We start from the raw sequence: 18,300 nt of genomic DNA on the forward strand, positions 1-18,300 counted from the left end.
GAACCATTGGAACCATTGGAACCCTACAAGCTTTGCTTTTTAAGTGGGACCCTCCATTTCCATTCTAATCTTTGTATTAGGTATATACCTTAGAAACGAAATTCTGTTGTTACTCGTGACCACTTGTACGTTTTCCTTAAAATTGTTATAAATTTGTTCTGTAAATGTATTGTATATATATTTTTTTCTTCTTTTCGTTTATTCAATGGAAATGGAAATAAAATTGAAATTGAAATTGAAAGTCAGGGCCTTATAGTGACTCTTTTTTTTTCTTCTTTTCTTTTTTTTTTTTGGGCACCATGTGTATGTAATGCCTTATACATGTACCTAATAGTAATTTCATTTGGCATGCTGTACGTGGCAAAAGCGATAACATGAACACCTCAGTACACATTCATATACCAGCCCACTCTTCATTTAGATTTGCCCTAAAATTATCATAACATTTTATAAAACTCGGACTGGCAACGAATAAGATGTGGTGTTTGAAAGTGCGTGTTTTCAAAATTTTTAGAAATCAAATATTTTTACATGATACATGTATGTAAAGTAATTATCCATTGCCAGATAATTGGTCAAAAATATGACTACAAATTTATTTGACCTTTTTTTTGGGGGGGGGGGGGGACACAAGCCTGTAGATCATTTGAGAAGTGATAAAAGCGTTTTATCTCATTCGCCTTGTGCTACATACTATCAGTAGGTCCTATAATATCAATGTTCTGTGAAAACACACAAAACTGTTGGGCCTACTTATACGCTATGTTCGATTTCGAATGGAACTTCTTCCGATCTCTTTCATTTTACTCTACTGTGTGTCAGAATGGACATTGTGACAATTTTTGCTGCACTTTAATCCCAAATAAAAATAGCAATGTACATGTAGGTTCCTATTACGCAAACCGCATCACACGGGTTATGATTGACAACTCGTAAAGAGAGAGAGAGATAGAGAGCAGGTTTATGCCCCTCCTTACTGCCACTTCAGAAACCTGCTCAAACCGCCCTCGGCGATTGGTTAGATACAAAGCCCTATAAAAGACCTAATCTTTGTCAGCGGGCGAATCACAAGTTGTTTATAGCTCATCCCAGTGGAGACTGTCATTCAGTTGTGTTATAATCAAATCTATCTTAGCCCAAAAATACACCCAGGTAAGAGTAAGTACTTGTTTGTGCTGTGTGTTTCGCTACAGAATTATTTTGGTACATTTATATTTTTTCATCATGACAGGCATCTGCTCGAATAGAAGTTACATTAAACTAACAGTTGGTCCCGCCAGACAGGATTAACCTTTATTGATTATCTAAGGGAATCTCTCTTCAATCAAGAAAAGTCAAGAAGTGTTTTGAAGTCAATCACTGATTATTCAATAACTTACTTTGTTGATCCCATCCATAATCTGTTTCATCCGGAAATTTAAGATTTTTTTAAAGGGTAGGATTGTAAGATTGGTATCGAGATAATTACGACAGTGTTCGATTTCTAAGAGATTGGTAACGTCACCTGGAACAGTTTATTGGACAAGTATAGAACAAAGTCTTGGCGAAACTTGCCATACAGTTGCAAATTGTAACCATGATTGTCAAATTTCGCGGTTCGCTACGCTAGATACAAGGTGCTTGAATCACAAGGGCAATTGTTACTGCAGCGATTTCGCCATGGCTGTGTCAGGTTGCTGATGATAATGATCTGTTATTGCAGAAAGTGATTTCTAAGGAGATGTTCTTAGATGATATCAACCCATATTTACTTCTATAGACGGTATACGCGGCGAAATATGCCTATGCCGAATAGTTTATTAACCGTTGATTCGAGAGTATATAACAAATTGATATAAGAAAACTTTATGAATATCTAATGGAAATATTTGATCGCGGACCCAAATTAAGAAGACTAAATAGGGCCAACACTTCTAATTGTCAAGTAAATTTGCGATGATATAGTTTTCTAGATTTAGCAACCACTTTTGTTTTCCTGATTGTTGACTGAGGTGATTAGTGATCCCACAAACTGTCACTGATTAATCCACAAAGTAATATTAGTTAAATTGCCCTTTTGTTTAATATATCAAACTTTATCTTTGCAATCTACTCTGGTTTATTGGTAGCCTGTATGCCAGTGACCTCCTATTCGTAATTTTGTTGTCGTTAAGGTTGAATTATCTCTTCGAAGAAAACGATTTCGAATACGGTATCTTACAGACCAAATAATTGCAGTATACGGAAACGGAATTATGAACGGCATACTGGCCAAAAAAAAAAAAAAAAAAAAAAATGACAAGATTCATGGTTTATTGTTCTTTTCTTATCTCTTACGCTAATTAAGATGGCTCCTATAATCTCTTCAAGACAAAAGCTTCAATGGACTTGATTTTCTGGAGTTTTTGCTTCCTAACGGCATGCACTAAAGCATCTATAATTATAAAAGCGGTACACTTTCAAAGCGTAGCACGGAAGGTAACATAGAATTTGTTTTTTTCCTGTCATGTCTGTCAACTTTTGCACTTTTTTTTTTTTGGTAGTGCATGTGCATTTGAGCGACACACATAAAGGATTGTAGACTGACACCTGACTGATGAGAGAGTACTATAGTAGTTGAGTTTGTGTATTTGTGACGTCATCTTCCTTTCACACTTCCACACTCCAGCATGTCGGTACGCACAGCAATTCTCCGTACGTCGTCTTTGAAAGCACCGCTGTCAAATTCTGTCTGCACCCGCGTCACGTCGCCATTGACAACCAGTCAGCTGGTCCGCTCTTCCTCCACAGGGACCGCGTCGTATTTTCTTCAGAACAGGTGGGTATTTAATCTAACCTCATTGTTGTTTCTGTTTTTTCTTGATCTGTACGTTGATAATAGGGCCCTATCTATATAACGTAGAGCTTTAGTTTTCTACCAGTGATATTACCGCAGCCATTGACTCATCAAAATAATGAATGCAGAGGATTACTGATAAGCATAACCATTTGCTATATAGTGATAAAAGAAATGACACGCGTGCCTGTTTTGTTTCTATATCGTTGTATAGAAAGCAATGATAATCAGAGAGCACCTTTGTTCAGTAGACTCCCTTAATAATAACGTATGATACACAGCCCAGTCGCTGTAAAGAAAAAAAAAAAAAGAAGAAAAGAAAACGAAACAAAAAACAAGAAAAACAAAAACAAAACAAAACGCGACAGGACAGCGACTGGGTTGTGTATAGTTATATAACGAAGTCCTCGGGACCGGCAGTTTTTCTTCGCCATACAGTATCCCCATCTATTCATAACCGAACATTTATTATAAACAATTAAAAAAACAACAACATAAAGCCGATAATGTTGAGGTCTGAATTTTTACTTCGTTGTAACCTGATTTTTGTTATAACAGTGGATGTTCGTTATAACGGGAAGGCACTGCATTGTTCGAATATCGTAGTATTGTGACTTTTTTATGACGCCATTATATCCAGTGAAGTGTTTTTAGGATGAAAAATAAAGAGAAAAAACAGTAGAAAATGTGGTTATTTTTATAGGCATGTGCGGAATAGGTAAGATATTGTCTTCAATACTTTTAATATAACTATGTGAGTTTCCGCGGACGTCCTGTGGTAATTCATTTCAAAGTAATAGATCTGTATCAACAAAAGGATCGATTTTCCCATTTCGGGCTGAACTTATACGAAATGGCGTCAGATTAACGTATAAAATTTTCTAGTTGGGGCATATATTGCTGAACAAGACAAACATAGTCTCATAGGGCAGTGCCATGGACACAATGAAACATGAGTAAGAGTATTTTGAACAGATTGTGCTTCTATGGGCAACCAATGTTATATACTTTGTACACTGTACCAAGCATAGGTTTTGTTTCGTCTTTCCTTTCTTTCTTCTTACTTTTTCGTCTCATTATCATTTTAGTGTGAGTTATACGGACAGCTGTATTTTGCAAAAAAAAAAAGAAAGAAAGAAAGATTACAGACCAATTGAAAGAATTTTTAAAAAATAGTCTACAGAATATGTTACTTTGACATCGTCAACAACATGCGATCTCCAACATTGACTCTCTTAATTAAGGTGATAGGACATAGGCCTATTTAGTTGGTTTCACAAAAACAAACTCCAAAGGTATAGGATAATGTTCTAGGGGAAAAACAAATGTTATGCGCGAGTTTCGTCGGTGCGAAACTTTCTCTAACCTTGAGAAATCATGCGAGATGGCTGTTTGGCTTCCCGAGGAGATAGAAAGCCTCGGATGCATCATGACTTTGTGATGGCGCTATTCATGGCTTGCGTTATGACCGATTATAAAATGGGTTCAAGAATGTAGCCAATAGGAAGCGCTGAAATGAGACACACCTCCTTCCTTTACTTCAGTACGATTGCACCGCCTGTAATCCTATCATGGAGCTAGGAGCTACCATAGCTCCATGATCCTATGGTAGATTGCTGATCGTCTGTGCGCGCGGCGGCTCCTTTGATGAATATATTGCTTGCATACGCGCTGTCAATCCTAAAACACCATTGCCAGCGGCGGGTCCACGGGGCAGCGCACCGGGCGCGCGCATATGGAAAGGTTGTCTCTTTTAATACACACAGAACACGCGCGCGCGCACCCTGTGTTATAACCTATGGAGACGCACAAGCAAAACCCGACTTACTGTCATTAATGGAAAAATATCATAAAGTAAGTAATGTCCGTGGACTTGTGGCTAGCGGTTTTCTAGTCTTAGGACATTTTTCTGTAGAATACTAAAATTAGAAGATAAATGGACTTCTAATTACGTCGGACTGGCTGCTCAAAAACAGCTTTGTGAGTTCACTTCAGAATAACTGCCCCATAGGATTGTACACACTTCCTGAAGTATTCGCCGTGTGATGCAGTGATACCTCCCTATTTGAAAGGCTGTATCTCCGCAACCGAATGGCACATGAAGCTGTGACTTCTACCATATTACGCGCCAAAAAATTCTCTGTCTTATATGTCAAACTCATTGTGGTTGGATTGTAGGTCTTGTCGGAATTGGCAAAAAACTGAGAAGGTCCCGTCCTCAATCCAATCACAATCAGCGACTCAGAGAAGCTCATTATCATATGAAACATGACGTCACTGTTTATTCGTGGCTGCATTTGGACGAGTTATGATTTCATATACCGTGAGTTATAACGTAAATTGGATATGTATTTCTCATTTCTAAGTTTCCTGAAGTCAGCGGTGAACCCTTGTATTAACTGACCACCTACTGTACCAGTTATGACTTTATATGTTGCTGAGAAGATATAGAAAACGGGAATTTTCTTCTTCGATGATGTTCGATGATCATATCTTTCTCGGCAAGCACATATACGCAGAGTTCACCATTGTGTAATGGGGGTGAACGTGCCCAGGTAACCGCGAGTGGAGCATGAAGCACAGTGCAGTGCAGTGCCGGTGGAACTTGCAGTGGTCAACATTCCAACATGATTGTGAATCTACACTACATCAGCTTTCAGTTTCTATTTGTGCATCTTTTAGAGTGTACTTGGGTTTTGCTATTAATTTACTGAAGTTGCTGCACATGACCAGAAAGCGACTGTCAGCAAGATAAGATTGATACCTCAGTGAGTGTGTGCGTATATGTGTGTGTGTGAGTGTGTGGTCAGTTAAAAAGCAGATAATGTAAAAAATTTCATGAAAAGCATGTAATTCATGTTGTCAATGTAGATTTAACCCATATAATGCTATGTTTATGACTGCCCCTATGTTGTTTCTGCAGCATTTTACCCATATTCGACAATGGACCAGTCCGTATCACTGCTGTGTGCACGACGTGTGTGGCAGACCGTGTAGGCTCATGAATAATTCAAAGCGTGCACCTTGGCGTTCTGTGTGTGCGGGCAGCGTGCGCTCTCAGCTGTAGAATGATTTTAGTAGACTTTTGGCCAAAAACCTTTCCATATGCACCCATTTATTGTTTCCTAAAACAAACAATCAAACAAACAAAAAATAAAAAATTGGGGGGATGCGTGTGCCCCTCTTCTTCCCCCCCCCCCCCCCCCCCTCCGGCCCCTTCAATTTTGTAAAGGCACCCCTCTTTACGAAATTTTTGGATTTGCCCTGATTGCGGCAGTAAAAATACGGGACTAGAAAAGACGAGTATTAAGAGTAGGGAAGTTCTGACAGGTAAGAAGTCATGTTATATGCACTGTGATTGTTATTGTTTAACAATACGCCATGTAAGAAAATTTATTTTCTCGGTTTTGTGGTGCTATATAGGCTTACTGATGGAATTTGTCGGAGTTACATGTCTTTTATTTAGAAGATGTTAATATTATATAAACATAAAGGAATGGTCTATTATCGTCACTATACTACAAATGTGTAGAAAAAAAAACACTATTTAATATGCCCATAACAAAGTAGACATACACTTTGATATCATTACTTCTATCTAGGAACTTCAAATCTGTGAAAGGGACAAAGGCGTCATGGCCTATCATAACTAACAGCGCCCTCACACAGCAGCTTAGCAGACATGCTACGACGGCGGCAAAGCAAAAAGCCGACACGAAGCAGATCGTGTCTGCCGCCGCCAACGACAAGCGCAAATGGGTGGAAGTGATGTGGTCAGATTACCTGGGTAGATACCCGTACGTGTGGATGAGAGACAACTGTCGCTGTGACGAGTGCTACTATCCGAGCTGCCACTCGAGATCGATGCTGATGGCGAACCTCGACCTCGACGTCCATCCGAAGTCAGTGGAGGTCAAAGAAGACGGACATCTAGTGGAGGTCTGTAAGACCTTTGACACCATGTTATGGAATGGATGTTTCTGTACTAAAGTCCATTCTCACCCAATTTATGATTTTGCATCTTTAAGGAATCGTACAGTATTGGTTTCAAAATATAATGAGGGTTGAAATTGTAACTCTTTGCGAGACACTAGGAAACCACTAATGAAATATTATAGAGCATACAATTCTAAGAAGATTTCAAATTTGATTTGATGAAAATTGGTTTTGAAATGGCTTAGATATACAAAAACTAACTTGAAAATATTAAGAGGAAAATTTTCATGACCTGATGGTTGGTTAATAATATTACATGTCCAAATACAGTCAAACCACCCTTGGCAGTCACCTGTCTATAGTGGACAACTTACAGCCGCTAAAAAGAAAACAAGAAAATTAATTAAACTTGAGAGAAAAGCTATGTAAAAAAAAAGAAAATAAAAAAAAACAAATCTATCGTGGCTATCTGTCTATGTTACAGTAAATTTTCGTCTCTCTTGGGTAACCGCTCTAGAGATCGAAGTTTGACTGTAACACAACAATATGATTACATTTTTAGACTGGAAGAAAAATTATTTAGACTCCCTTTTCTTGCAAGGGGAAAGCAGAAGTTACAAGGAATTAGAAAAAAAAATAATGGCGAAAAACAGTAGGCTTCCTATATTCTTTCCTCAATCACCCTTATAATTCAACGAATTCCATCATAGACCGTGCCACGTTATTACCAATGCATTGCATATATTATGAATAAAAATGCATATATTATTATTACTATGCATGCCCCAAACTCTGGAATAACCTTCCCGATGACATCGATTAAAACGCTTATGACATGCTACTGGCCCGCTTAACAAAAAACACTTCTTTGGGTTTTTTTGTCTTAATTTTTGCTCTTTATTAATTTAATGTTCCTTGAGCATTCTACATAGTGGATTTGCTGCAATGTAAGTTATCAGTATTACTGTTATTCATTATTATCATGATATCATGATTATCGTTATCATTATTATTATTGTTATTATTATTATTATTATTATTATTATTATTATTATTATCATCATCATCATCATCATCATCATCAGGATTGCAAAAGTCCGATTATCACTGCTAGCACCAGTCTCATGTTCGTATGATAATAGCTATAATAATGTTTGCTTGTTTCATATTTCTCATAGTGGCGCTTTGTTCTGGATCCTGTGTCACAATGTTTTTACAAATTGTCCCTCTATCGCCAGATTGTTTGGTCGGACGGTCACATCAGTCCGTACCCGTCGGACTGGTTGAAGCTACAGCGATTCGACAAGACCGATTACGATCCGACTAAGAAACTGTCCAAAATCTCGTGGGGGTCGGAGTTCGTCAACGAGATCCCAACGTTTTCTTTTGATGACGTCATGACCAAGAGCAATGCCCTGCAAGAATGGTTGAAGGGATTGGTGGAGTACGGTCTCGTCAAGATCACGGGCGCCCCCTTGGAGCTTGGTGTGTTGAACAAACTTTGCCGGAAAGTTGCCTTCGAGAGATTGACGTGTTACGGGTGAGTAATGATTCTGTCATTTAACAATGTATGCTTATAATATGACTTTGATTGCATCGCAGATTGAAATTTATTTATTTCAATTCAGGTGATATAATTGTGATAAGAGATACTATTTATGTTCATGAAATTAAAGTATTGCAGTGGTGCAAATTATAGTGAAGCAAAGAGATAATTCTTAAAAACATAAAATCCGAGGGTGAAATGAAAAACGTTATAATATAGAAAAGGGATGATGTTCGTTATTTCGAAAGTTTGTTGATCCCGAAAATGAAATGAGGTTCGTTATTCTAAAATGTCGTTATTCTGAAAGTTCATGTTGATTAATCCGTTTATGAAAAAAAGTATGTAGTATGTAGGTTTGTGACAGACTTGCTGTATGGTTGATGACAAAATCACCTCATTATTTGCATAATAATTAATTGCTATCAATATCATTGTTTCCTAAAAAAAAGATATAAACACAAATTAGAATATCACAAACATCTTGTCTCATTCATAGGCCCCACTGTATAAAAGGGACTATAGTGTGCAATGCAAGTATTCGTCGACTTGAATTGATTCATAATACCATGATCATCACTTATCATTATGTGGCGACAAGAATATCAAAATATAAACATATTATAGATTATACATTATTAGTTTTTACTATTTTTCTTCAGATTACTTTGATACGCGAATAAAAAAACCCAAAAAAACTTCCACATCACGATTCTGCCTGTGACATCATATTATGTCGATCACTGCCAAAGTAAACTGCCATGCTTGGCAAAAGACATCGGAATCCATCTTCCACTCGACAAGACCGGGCAAGACTTGCACGTTTCTATTGCAGGGAAACATGCAAGTTATGCCAGATTTTGGAGAAGGTGCATTCCATTGTCTTTTTTTTTTTAAATCATGTGAGTACTTTAAATACCAATGACTGACAGATGGTGCGACTGTCAGAATCTTTGTTTGAAAAACATTTGCAGGCATATCCAAGTAATCATTACAAAAATGTAGATAACTTACTATAACAAACATACACACAAACACACACACACAAGAGCTGTTATACAGATCCTTTCCGCTAAACATGCATTTTAAGTGACTAATATCGCTACAAATCCTGTTTCTTCCTACAGCCATGATTTCCGAGTGGAGAGCCTGTTCAACGCCAGCAGTCTGGCCTACACGTCGAAAGCCCTGGGTCTTCACGTCGACCTGCCTTTCTATGGCTATCGCCCGGGGGTTAGTCCCAATTCAATCATTTCTGCTTTGTCGTCGAGTCATATTGAAAAGAAAATGTATTCTAAGCAACTGAATCCCTTAGGAACATTATGAAGTATGAAGTATGAAGTTGGCCCATAGATTTGTTCGGTTTGAGTACTGTTCCTTTTTTCGTTATTTCAGCCATAACAATTAATGGGGCTTCAGTTATGCCGAAGAATATTGGTGTGTGCACTGGCATACCGCAGTGTACCTGGTGTACATGCATAACCCATTGGCTCATCTTTTTATATTTTGGAAGCTACCCCCACCCCCCCCCCCACGTTATCGAGGATAATCTAGACCTTCGAGGATATGCTCTATGGGACGCCAAGAATCGCACGATCGATTTCGTTAGGAAATCGACCGTGCGACACTTAGCGCCCCATATACCTTATCCTTGAATTAGCTTATACGGGATGTTAGCTTGTCCTCGAAGTTAAGAATCACCGTCTGAACATAACTAGTCTTTTATATGTTTTTTAAATAGTTTTTTTTTCTTTGTTTGTTGTTGTTTTTTATCAGATAGGTCTATAATAAAGTATACTATCTACTTCACTTTGCCATTGATCAAAATGATGAGTGCCACTTGGCACAGAAAACCCCGTAACCTCGCACACACTATCCGTAGTCCCCGGTACGGAAATGGTTAGTGATTAACATGAGCAATACTGAATATCTCACGCAAAAGTCATCATCAACGATTGACAGCGTTTGAAACGTATGAAATGTTTCGATGAAAGGTTTGGAACATTCTGACGGGAGGAATCGCAAATCCGAGACTAAGTCTTGATTCATTGTTATATTTCTTTAACTTGTATAACTTGTAGTTCGTCTGTCACAACCAAAATTTCAAAAAGGAAGACTGTTCGTTTGAATAGGCCGGGGATTATTAATAGTGTGATTTCTGAACCTGCATGGTTTGGAAACGAAAATATGAAATGCCAATATTTTCAGGACGACAAAGTATGGCTTACCGTCCTGTGTAGTTGTTTATTTTTTAATACTTTGGATTTTTTTAAATAGTTTTCGACAAAAAAAAAAAATAGGATCAAAACTTATTAATTATACTATCCTTGATCATAGTACCTTAAGTCACCGATGTAAATTGAAAATACATTACATGTATCAGGTAAAATGGTTGTTGACATTGAAGATTGCTTAACCTTTATGCCAAGAAATATAAGATTATCACTTTCTTTTACTTGCTTTCCGGCGCGCGCATGTGTGACTTCATGTGAAAAGCACGAATTATTCACGCTCCCGGGAGATGACGTCACAATGGGAAGATCGGCGGCTTACTGGATCACGTCTAGTTCTAAGAATCCAGTCCTATCCACCTGACCCTTTGTCCTTTTTTTTTCCCACGATCGTTTGACATCCCGTAGGTCCAAATGCTGCACTGCATCAAGCAGGTGGAGTCGAAGGGAGGCGAGAACCAGTTCGCCGACGGGAAACGCGCCGCGGAACGGGTCCTGCGCGAACATCCGGAACTCTTCGACATCATGACAAAGGTCAAGATCGACTTCCGGCTCATAGCAACGGACTACATCGACGTCCACTTGCAGGAAGCGCAAACCATGATTGAGTGAGCTAAACATTTGATGATTTCATTGCATGCTTATATGTTTTCTTTATCCTTACGTTTCGCCGGAGCACTTGGAGCGGTTCTTGATCGATCAGTCTGCCTGCCATAGACGTCTAGCCCTGCTTCTAGGCCTATACGGAGCCATGGACGTCTACGTTTTCCCTATTTAACGTCATAAAAGATTGAAAAACAAATGAGCTTATAAACTCTGTGATGCTCATTCATTTGAGCTGTACACTTTGACTTATTCTGTGTTGTGACTGGTTTTATTTTATGCCAGACTTGATGAAAACGGAGAGTTCAAATCCCTGGCCAAGAACGACCAAGTGAGGGCGCCCTACATGAACATACCAGTGGAAGACGTGGCCAAGGTGTACAAGGCTATGAAAGTTCTTCATGACGCAATTTATGACGAAAGAAACATGATTGACGTCAAGCTCCAGAAAGGTTTGTGATATTCATATTTGTTAACAATGTATTTTCCGACGACTTTGATTTTTTTTTTTTTGGTTACTCATATCATCTGCTAGGGTTTATTAACCCATCGCCCTTGAGTCATTTTCTAGCCATACCAATTTTCATTGAAAGACGTTAGACGATTGCAGCAAATTCTTTTTTGTTTCTTAATTTACCTCCCCCTAGTAGCTGAGTGGCAAGAAATTGCTATTATAATGACCAATATTCCATGGATCGAATGCACATGTCAATTACAATATGCTCCATCACCGCTTTATACTAAGTAAGATGCGATAGAGTTAACTTGAGAAAAAATAACGCAGTGACGCTTCAATGAAGGTTACTTGAACTGATCTTTCATCTTTGTGTTTGGATTCGTATTAACGAATAAACAATTTTATTTCATTTGATTGTGAAGTTTTTAAAGACGCATGTCTGTACATTGTAATGTTCATAGTCTTCATTGTAGGGACTTACTTTCCACAGTCTTGTAAAGCGCAAATTCATGTCCACGATGAACAACAAAACGTGCGGATGTAGCACGATTCTGCATTGAGACATGTCCAGTTGCTCTTTCTACGAAAAACAATGGAAACAACAAACGTGTGTTCCGTCTACTACGTCACCCTTACCCCGATGACCGGCCTATTATATTCTTAACCTTTGACCTTCAACCCCTTCGTTTATTCAGGAGAAATCATGGCCTTTGACAACAACCGCGTATTGCATGGACGCAGCGGTTATACTGTGTCAATGGAAGGAGGAGAAGATTCCAAGTCCCGTCTTCTAGAGGGCGTCTTTTTAGACTGGGATGAGATCTATTCGCGCATGCGCCTCATCGATGAAGAGCTGCGCGGAACGGCAAGGCTGTGAGTTCTGAGCACAATGTCATTTCGACCATCCAGCTGCAGAATTCAGTCTCATCACGCTGCCTACTACGACAGCCAGCCCTTATAAGGTAAGGGCTGGCTGAGGGAACTGTTGTTTTAATTTGAATGACCTTCGTCCGTTGCAAGATAAAAAAAGAAGTACTGTATATCACTCTGTAATCAAATCCTAATGATTGTGATAAGGTTATTCTCGCCTTTTCTAACCAGTGAAAACCGATGAAAAGCTTCATGATATGCCAACCCATTTGAAAGCTGGAACCAAATCTATGATTCGCGATCACCTTTAACCTTTCACAGAGTTCACCTTTTAATAACGTTATCGTGCGAGAGATAAAGTGAGTTAGCGTCCTTGACTATCTGGTTTTGTGTGTGTGTGTGTGTGTGTGTGTGTGTGTTTTGTTGTTACATAACACAAAGGGGAACTGAGCAATTATATTCTTTGCGAAGTATAGCAAACAATGCCGATTATCCAAAAATCGCCCCAGCTAACATTTGGACGTTTTCTGAACGTTCTTGAAACGTTCCAAAATTGTTATTTGGACGTTTTTGTCAAAACCTTTCAAAACGTCTTTTTGTGGAAGGTTTTTTTTACATAACTATTTAAAACGTACGTTTCAAAATTTAATGGACGTTATCAAAACGTTTTTAAACATTAAAAAACCAATAAAAACCCGTTTGGAATTTTCAAGGACCTGCAGAAAACCTTTTTGGAAGTTGTAGACGTCAGTAAAACCTTTTAAAAAATATTCAAAACGTTCTGTGGACGTTCTTCGGACGCCCGGAAGATCTTTATAAACTGTCTAAGACGTTCAGGAAATGTTTTCGGAACGTCGTAAAAGTCTCATGACCCGTTCCAGAACGTTTAGAGAACCTTTCATATCCGTCTAAAACGTCCAGAAAACCCTTTAAATGTCTAATTTATATATTGAATCCTAATCCTATCCTAATAACCTGTTCCTAATGTCCTACCACCTATCGGTCCTAAACATAATACATCGAATTCCCATTGATGTATTTGTATCACATTCTTTAAACCAGCAAAATATTGTAATGCATGACAATGCATGAAGACATGGTTGCTAGAATTAAAGCACCCTAAATACCTCCTCATAACACAATTTGAAATTGTGAATAACTGAACAATAACGTAGGTACAATTTTTTTAACACAGAAAGTTTGAACCCAGCATAGATCTTTAGATTTCAATGTCTTTTATCTATTTCCACTATGGAGTTTCCAAAATCTTATTATTTTCTTATTTGAATATTCATGGTTAGGTATGAATATTCATGATAAAGAAAACACTGACGAACACGAAGTGTACCAAATAAAAACGTTTTTAAACGTTACTTAAAGACTAAGTCGACGTAGGAGACAATAAACAAAAATGTTTTGTAACGCCCCAACTTTGACGTTGTATGTACGTTTTAAAAACGTCCATTTTATAAGAAGATGTACGGAACCTAAAAAAAAAAAAAAAATCGTTTGGGAAACGTTCTGAAAACGTTATGTGTTTGCTGGGTTACCGCTTACATTCAGTGACTCGATCCTGCTATCAATGGTGAAGCACGATTGATAGTTGCTTAATCAGCCCTTGATAGAAGGAAGCTCAGCTTTCGTTGTTCAAGGATTACGAATGTTGGTTCTTCGAATCTGAAAGACTTGTTCATTAAACGAACTATAAAGGTAATATTAGTAAATGTTTTGAAAGTAGCTCGACACGAGTTCAAAACGCAATCGAAGTTATCGAAATTACATCATATAGCGGGAACTATACTAGCTCTAGAAAACTTCGTTTCCATTTTGTAAAGTGTAATTGCCATAATTATGCAATCGTAGAAAATTTAGACTCTTACCATCTTCTGAAAGTACCGTATTATGGGAGAGTGTATGCAGCATTCTTGATTCAATTATGTACATGGGTAAGAACGCAGTTTTATACCTCAACAATGTCGCAATTCCGATTAGCCATGTGTCAAGTAAGTTCACGATTGCGTCTGTCTAATCTTTATATAGGGAATTGATGACTTTCTAGAAACTGACATTTCAGTCTTGTTGGTTATAGTTTACTCTGTATTCATGGTCAAAATGTTTTGGAATGATATTGATAAGAATCAACAGCAACAAACAAAATGTGTAGTGTTTCATCGCGCGAGTTTCAAACAAAATGCTGTCGAATTTTAAACTGACGAATTTATAACACTACATAAAATTGTACGATAGCAGACTGCTTAACCATATGATTTCGTTATCAAGTGTAAAGAGCACTGTAAAGAAAAAACATGCAAAACTTGTTAAGTTGATAGAAGAGATACAAATGTAGGTGTTCGTGACTTTGTAAATATGAGATAACAATCGGTCATGCAGTTGTATAAAATCGCTTCATTTACATAGTATTTCTATTAACTATCCGCTCTTTACATTGAAGTCCCTTTCCCTTCTTGTATTGTTTTCCCTGGAAGCAGGCCTATAAAAATGTATGTAGATACGTACTGTATACACATGTATCAAAAAGCTGTTTTGTTTCAGTCATAAATAAAACAAAGTTCAATGTACATAAATGCTTGAGCAAGTCAAAACCGTAATCGTTGCTGCCTTCTTCCTATATACAGCTGACATTGTACAAAGTCGTTGATTTGTATTGTACTGCATGCGCAATATACATTGTTGTTGCCTTATGTATTGTCTCTGTGTAACTGTAAATTGTTGTTCCATTAAATTCTAGGAGTGTGGAAAGTAAATTGAGTGTGGGAATTTTAGTGTACTCGTCCAGTGAGGAAAGGAATTAAGCTTGGAAAGCATGAGTGTTGACGTGCAGAAGGGTGCCTAGTGTGCATGTGTGTTCAGTGTGGAAGTGTAGCTAGTGTGAGAAGCAGGATGAGTATAGAAGGTGTGGTGAGTGTGAATAGTGTGTTGGGTGTTAGCCCTGGTGTTAAGAGTGTGTGGAGTGTAAAATGCCTTGGGAGTGAAAAATGTGCTGAATGTAAGGTGTGTTGGGTCTAAAGAGTGTGTTGAGTGTAAAGGGAGTTGGGAGTGAAAAGTGTACTGAATGTAGTGTTGGGTGTACAGAGTGTGTTGTTCGATCAAGTGTAAAGGGTGTTGGAAAGTGAAACGTGTGCTGAATGTAATGTGTGTTGGGTGTAAAGTGTGGTTGGGTGAAAAGTGTTCTGAGTGTGAATGGTGTTTGGTGTAAAGAGTGTGATCAGAGTGGAAAAAACGCTGACTGTGAAAAGTGTTGAGTGTATAGAGCTAACATATATTTGAGTGTCGAGAGTGTGAAAAGTGCATTGAGTGTAGAAAGTGTGCTGAATGTGGAGAGTGTAAACAATGTGTTGAATGTAGAAAGTGTGTTGAGTGTACAAAGTGTGTTGAGTGTAGGTGTGTTGAGTGTGGAGTTGAGTGTGAAAAGTGTGAAATAAGTGAATTCTGCAAAAGAACAGGATAATGATGCTAACCTAGGTTACTAGTATCGTCACGCATGGACTAAAAGATACATTTACCAAAGTGCATGCAGGCCTACAACATCTTAACACATTGTGCATGGCCTAGGACAAATGGGAAACAAGGCACATAAGAAGGCCGAGGAGACTTCTTCTGTAGGATATTCTATCTGCATTGTATTTACAAGTCAGTTTCTGGCACATACACATAAAATGTTGACACACGCTCATGAGATCAACAAAACAAAACGCAGTACAACAAAGAAAAAATGTATGTTGGTGAAGGTAGTACATGTATACAATGTATTATGTAGCAAACTAGTACGAATGTATATGCATACTGTCAACCTTGCACATGTCATAGGCGTTTTTGAAAATAAGGCGATGGCATCAGATAACGTACCAAAATTTGACTTTAAAAACTGCATTCTTTACAGTCTATAATCTACAAAAGGGTCAATACAGATAAGTACTTGTAAACACCATATCTTTTAAATCTGTTGATATATGTGAGGTTGAATGACTTCCAAATCAACAGAAACTTTCTGAAACATGTGCGCTTTGTTCATTAACATTTTGTGTGCTTTGAGAACCAACTGGCACAAAAGACTTCATAATTTTGTATCATAAAATGGGCTTTAGAATCTCTGCAATCTGATTGGTCAATTACCATGCATTAATTGTATTCTGATCCACTGAGCCATGCATCCACTAAGACTGAACGCATGGCTCAAGCCTTGTATAGTGTTGTACGTGTAACTTAAAAACAGTTTCACTTTGGAAACAGTCTAAAACCTACTCTCTGCGCTCGTGGGTTTAAACAGTTCCAAATGTAAACTTGTCCATCTAATTCTCATTGATCCATTCTGTCCTGTGCATCATTTGAATACTGTATACTCTTCAAACTCCCTCATGGCACAGAAGGGGTTAATACAAACTAAACAACATTTGATACAAGCCATCAAATACACATTGTGCTTTTTTTTTTTTTTTAAAGGAACAAAAATGAAACCAAAGCTTTCCTTATTCAAGGTACAATGTAGTGGTCACAGTAATAGCAGCTTCAAGGTTAGAACCACATTGTAAATGATTAAATAAGACAATTCATTTTTCCCCCATTAAGAGCACCTTACACTCTACTTATAATGCTTTAACGAATCGCTAGAACTACAAAACCAATTGTACATTGTATCACAGAATTTCTATATCAGCTTGCAGAATGGTAAAGGCTCAAATGGTTTGGCATCTAAACATACAAGCTGCTTGCACAACATCGGTAAGTAATATTGATACAGGTGACTCCCGATACACTAGTGTAAAAAAAAGTCCTGGGGACTGAGTTTGCTTTCTTCGGCTGTAGAGTCAAATAGCAAAGAACATAAAGAAGATTGAATTTAATTTAGGGAGTGTGATTTTCACTTTGTTGTAACAAGGATTTTAATATACCTGTGTTCATTACAATGGGAGTGCATTGTACTTAGAATGAAATGGAATACATGTAAGTGGATTTTGTCCAATTTTCAAAACTCCATGGTACATGTATGATGCTCTCAAGATCTCTATTGCGACTGTTTTTTTAATTTCTAATAAAAAAGGTCTTTCATTCGAGGATGACACAGAAAAAGGTATTCTAGTGATCATTGCTCCTACAGCTAACATGGCTTCTTTGCAAAGAATATGTATAGATGAATATCCATATATTTCTAGGAGTAAAAAAGATAGAAAAAAGTAAATGGACAACAGCCATGGATATAGTTCTCTCATCCTCAATCCGAACTGGGTATTGAAACAAAACATTTCATCCATTTGCTCTTGTGGCCATTTGGACAAGGTTTCCTGAGTTTTAACAGGGCAAGTGTCGTTCATTTCTGTTGCCCAATGACAGTGAGCGATAGCTGCCAAGGCTAAGCAGGCAGACTGGCAATGTTTCCTGCGATGGAAGTACACTGTGTAATTTCTACAAGTCCGCTTACGCAGAGGTTAAAGGCACATGGAACCAAGATTCAAAAGGGCGCTGTTGCATAAATATGCTCACAAATCCGCCAAGTTCCAGTTTTCAGAATAAAACCAATGCTTGCAGGGAATACTTAGTATGTCAAAAATTGTCAAAAGACCTGTAATGTCAACCTCGCTTCGCCTCTTGCTTCAGCCGTTGTTCCCGACTGGTTTTGCCTACTACACATGGATCTTTCTGAGACAAAGCGTGCTCGCTAGCTATATCCGTGGAAACTTGCACATAAATGATTGATTTGATTTGCTTTGATTGACATTTAACTAGCTTCACATCATCGATCTTCATAATGAAGATTGCAATGACCTTCACACAGGTTCCATGACATTTACTCCTGTGACAATTGCTACCATGAAATATCTGCATGATA

At 38.0% G+C, this 18,300-nt stretch overlaps 1 protein-coding gene across 1 annotated transcript; it reads left to right on the forward strand.

Moving 5' to 3' along the window:
• The first annotated feature begins 2,648 nt into the window (after positions 1–2,648).
• On the forward strand, positions 2,649–12,462 carry LOC140235911 (gamma-butyrobetaine dioxygenase-like). Its single transcript, XM_072315903.1, has 7 exons — positions 2,649–2,797; positions 6,418–6,754; positions 7,990–8,291; positions 9,422–9,527; positions 10,934–11,133; positions 11,414–11,580; positions 12,281–12,462. The coding sequence occupies exons 1-7, from the start codon at positions 2,649–2,651 to the stop codon at positions 12,460–12,462; spliced, it is 1,443 nt and encodes a 480-aa protein (XP_072172004.1).
• Positions 12,463–18,300: the final 5,838 nt, after the last annotated feature.

Source organism: Diadema setosum, chromosome 12 (genome assembly GCF_964275005.1).
Source record: "Diadema setosum chromosome 12, eeDiaSeto1, whole genome shotgun sequence".
In the NCBI taxonomy this organism is placed as follows: domain Eukaryota; kingdom Metazoa; phylum Echinodermata; class Echinoidea; order Diadematoida; family Diadematidae; genus Diadema; species Diadema setosum.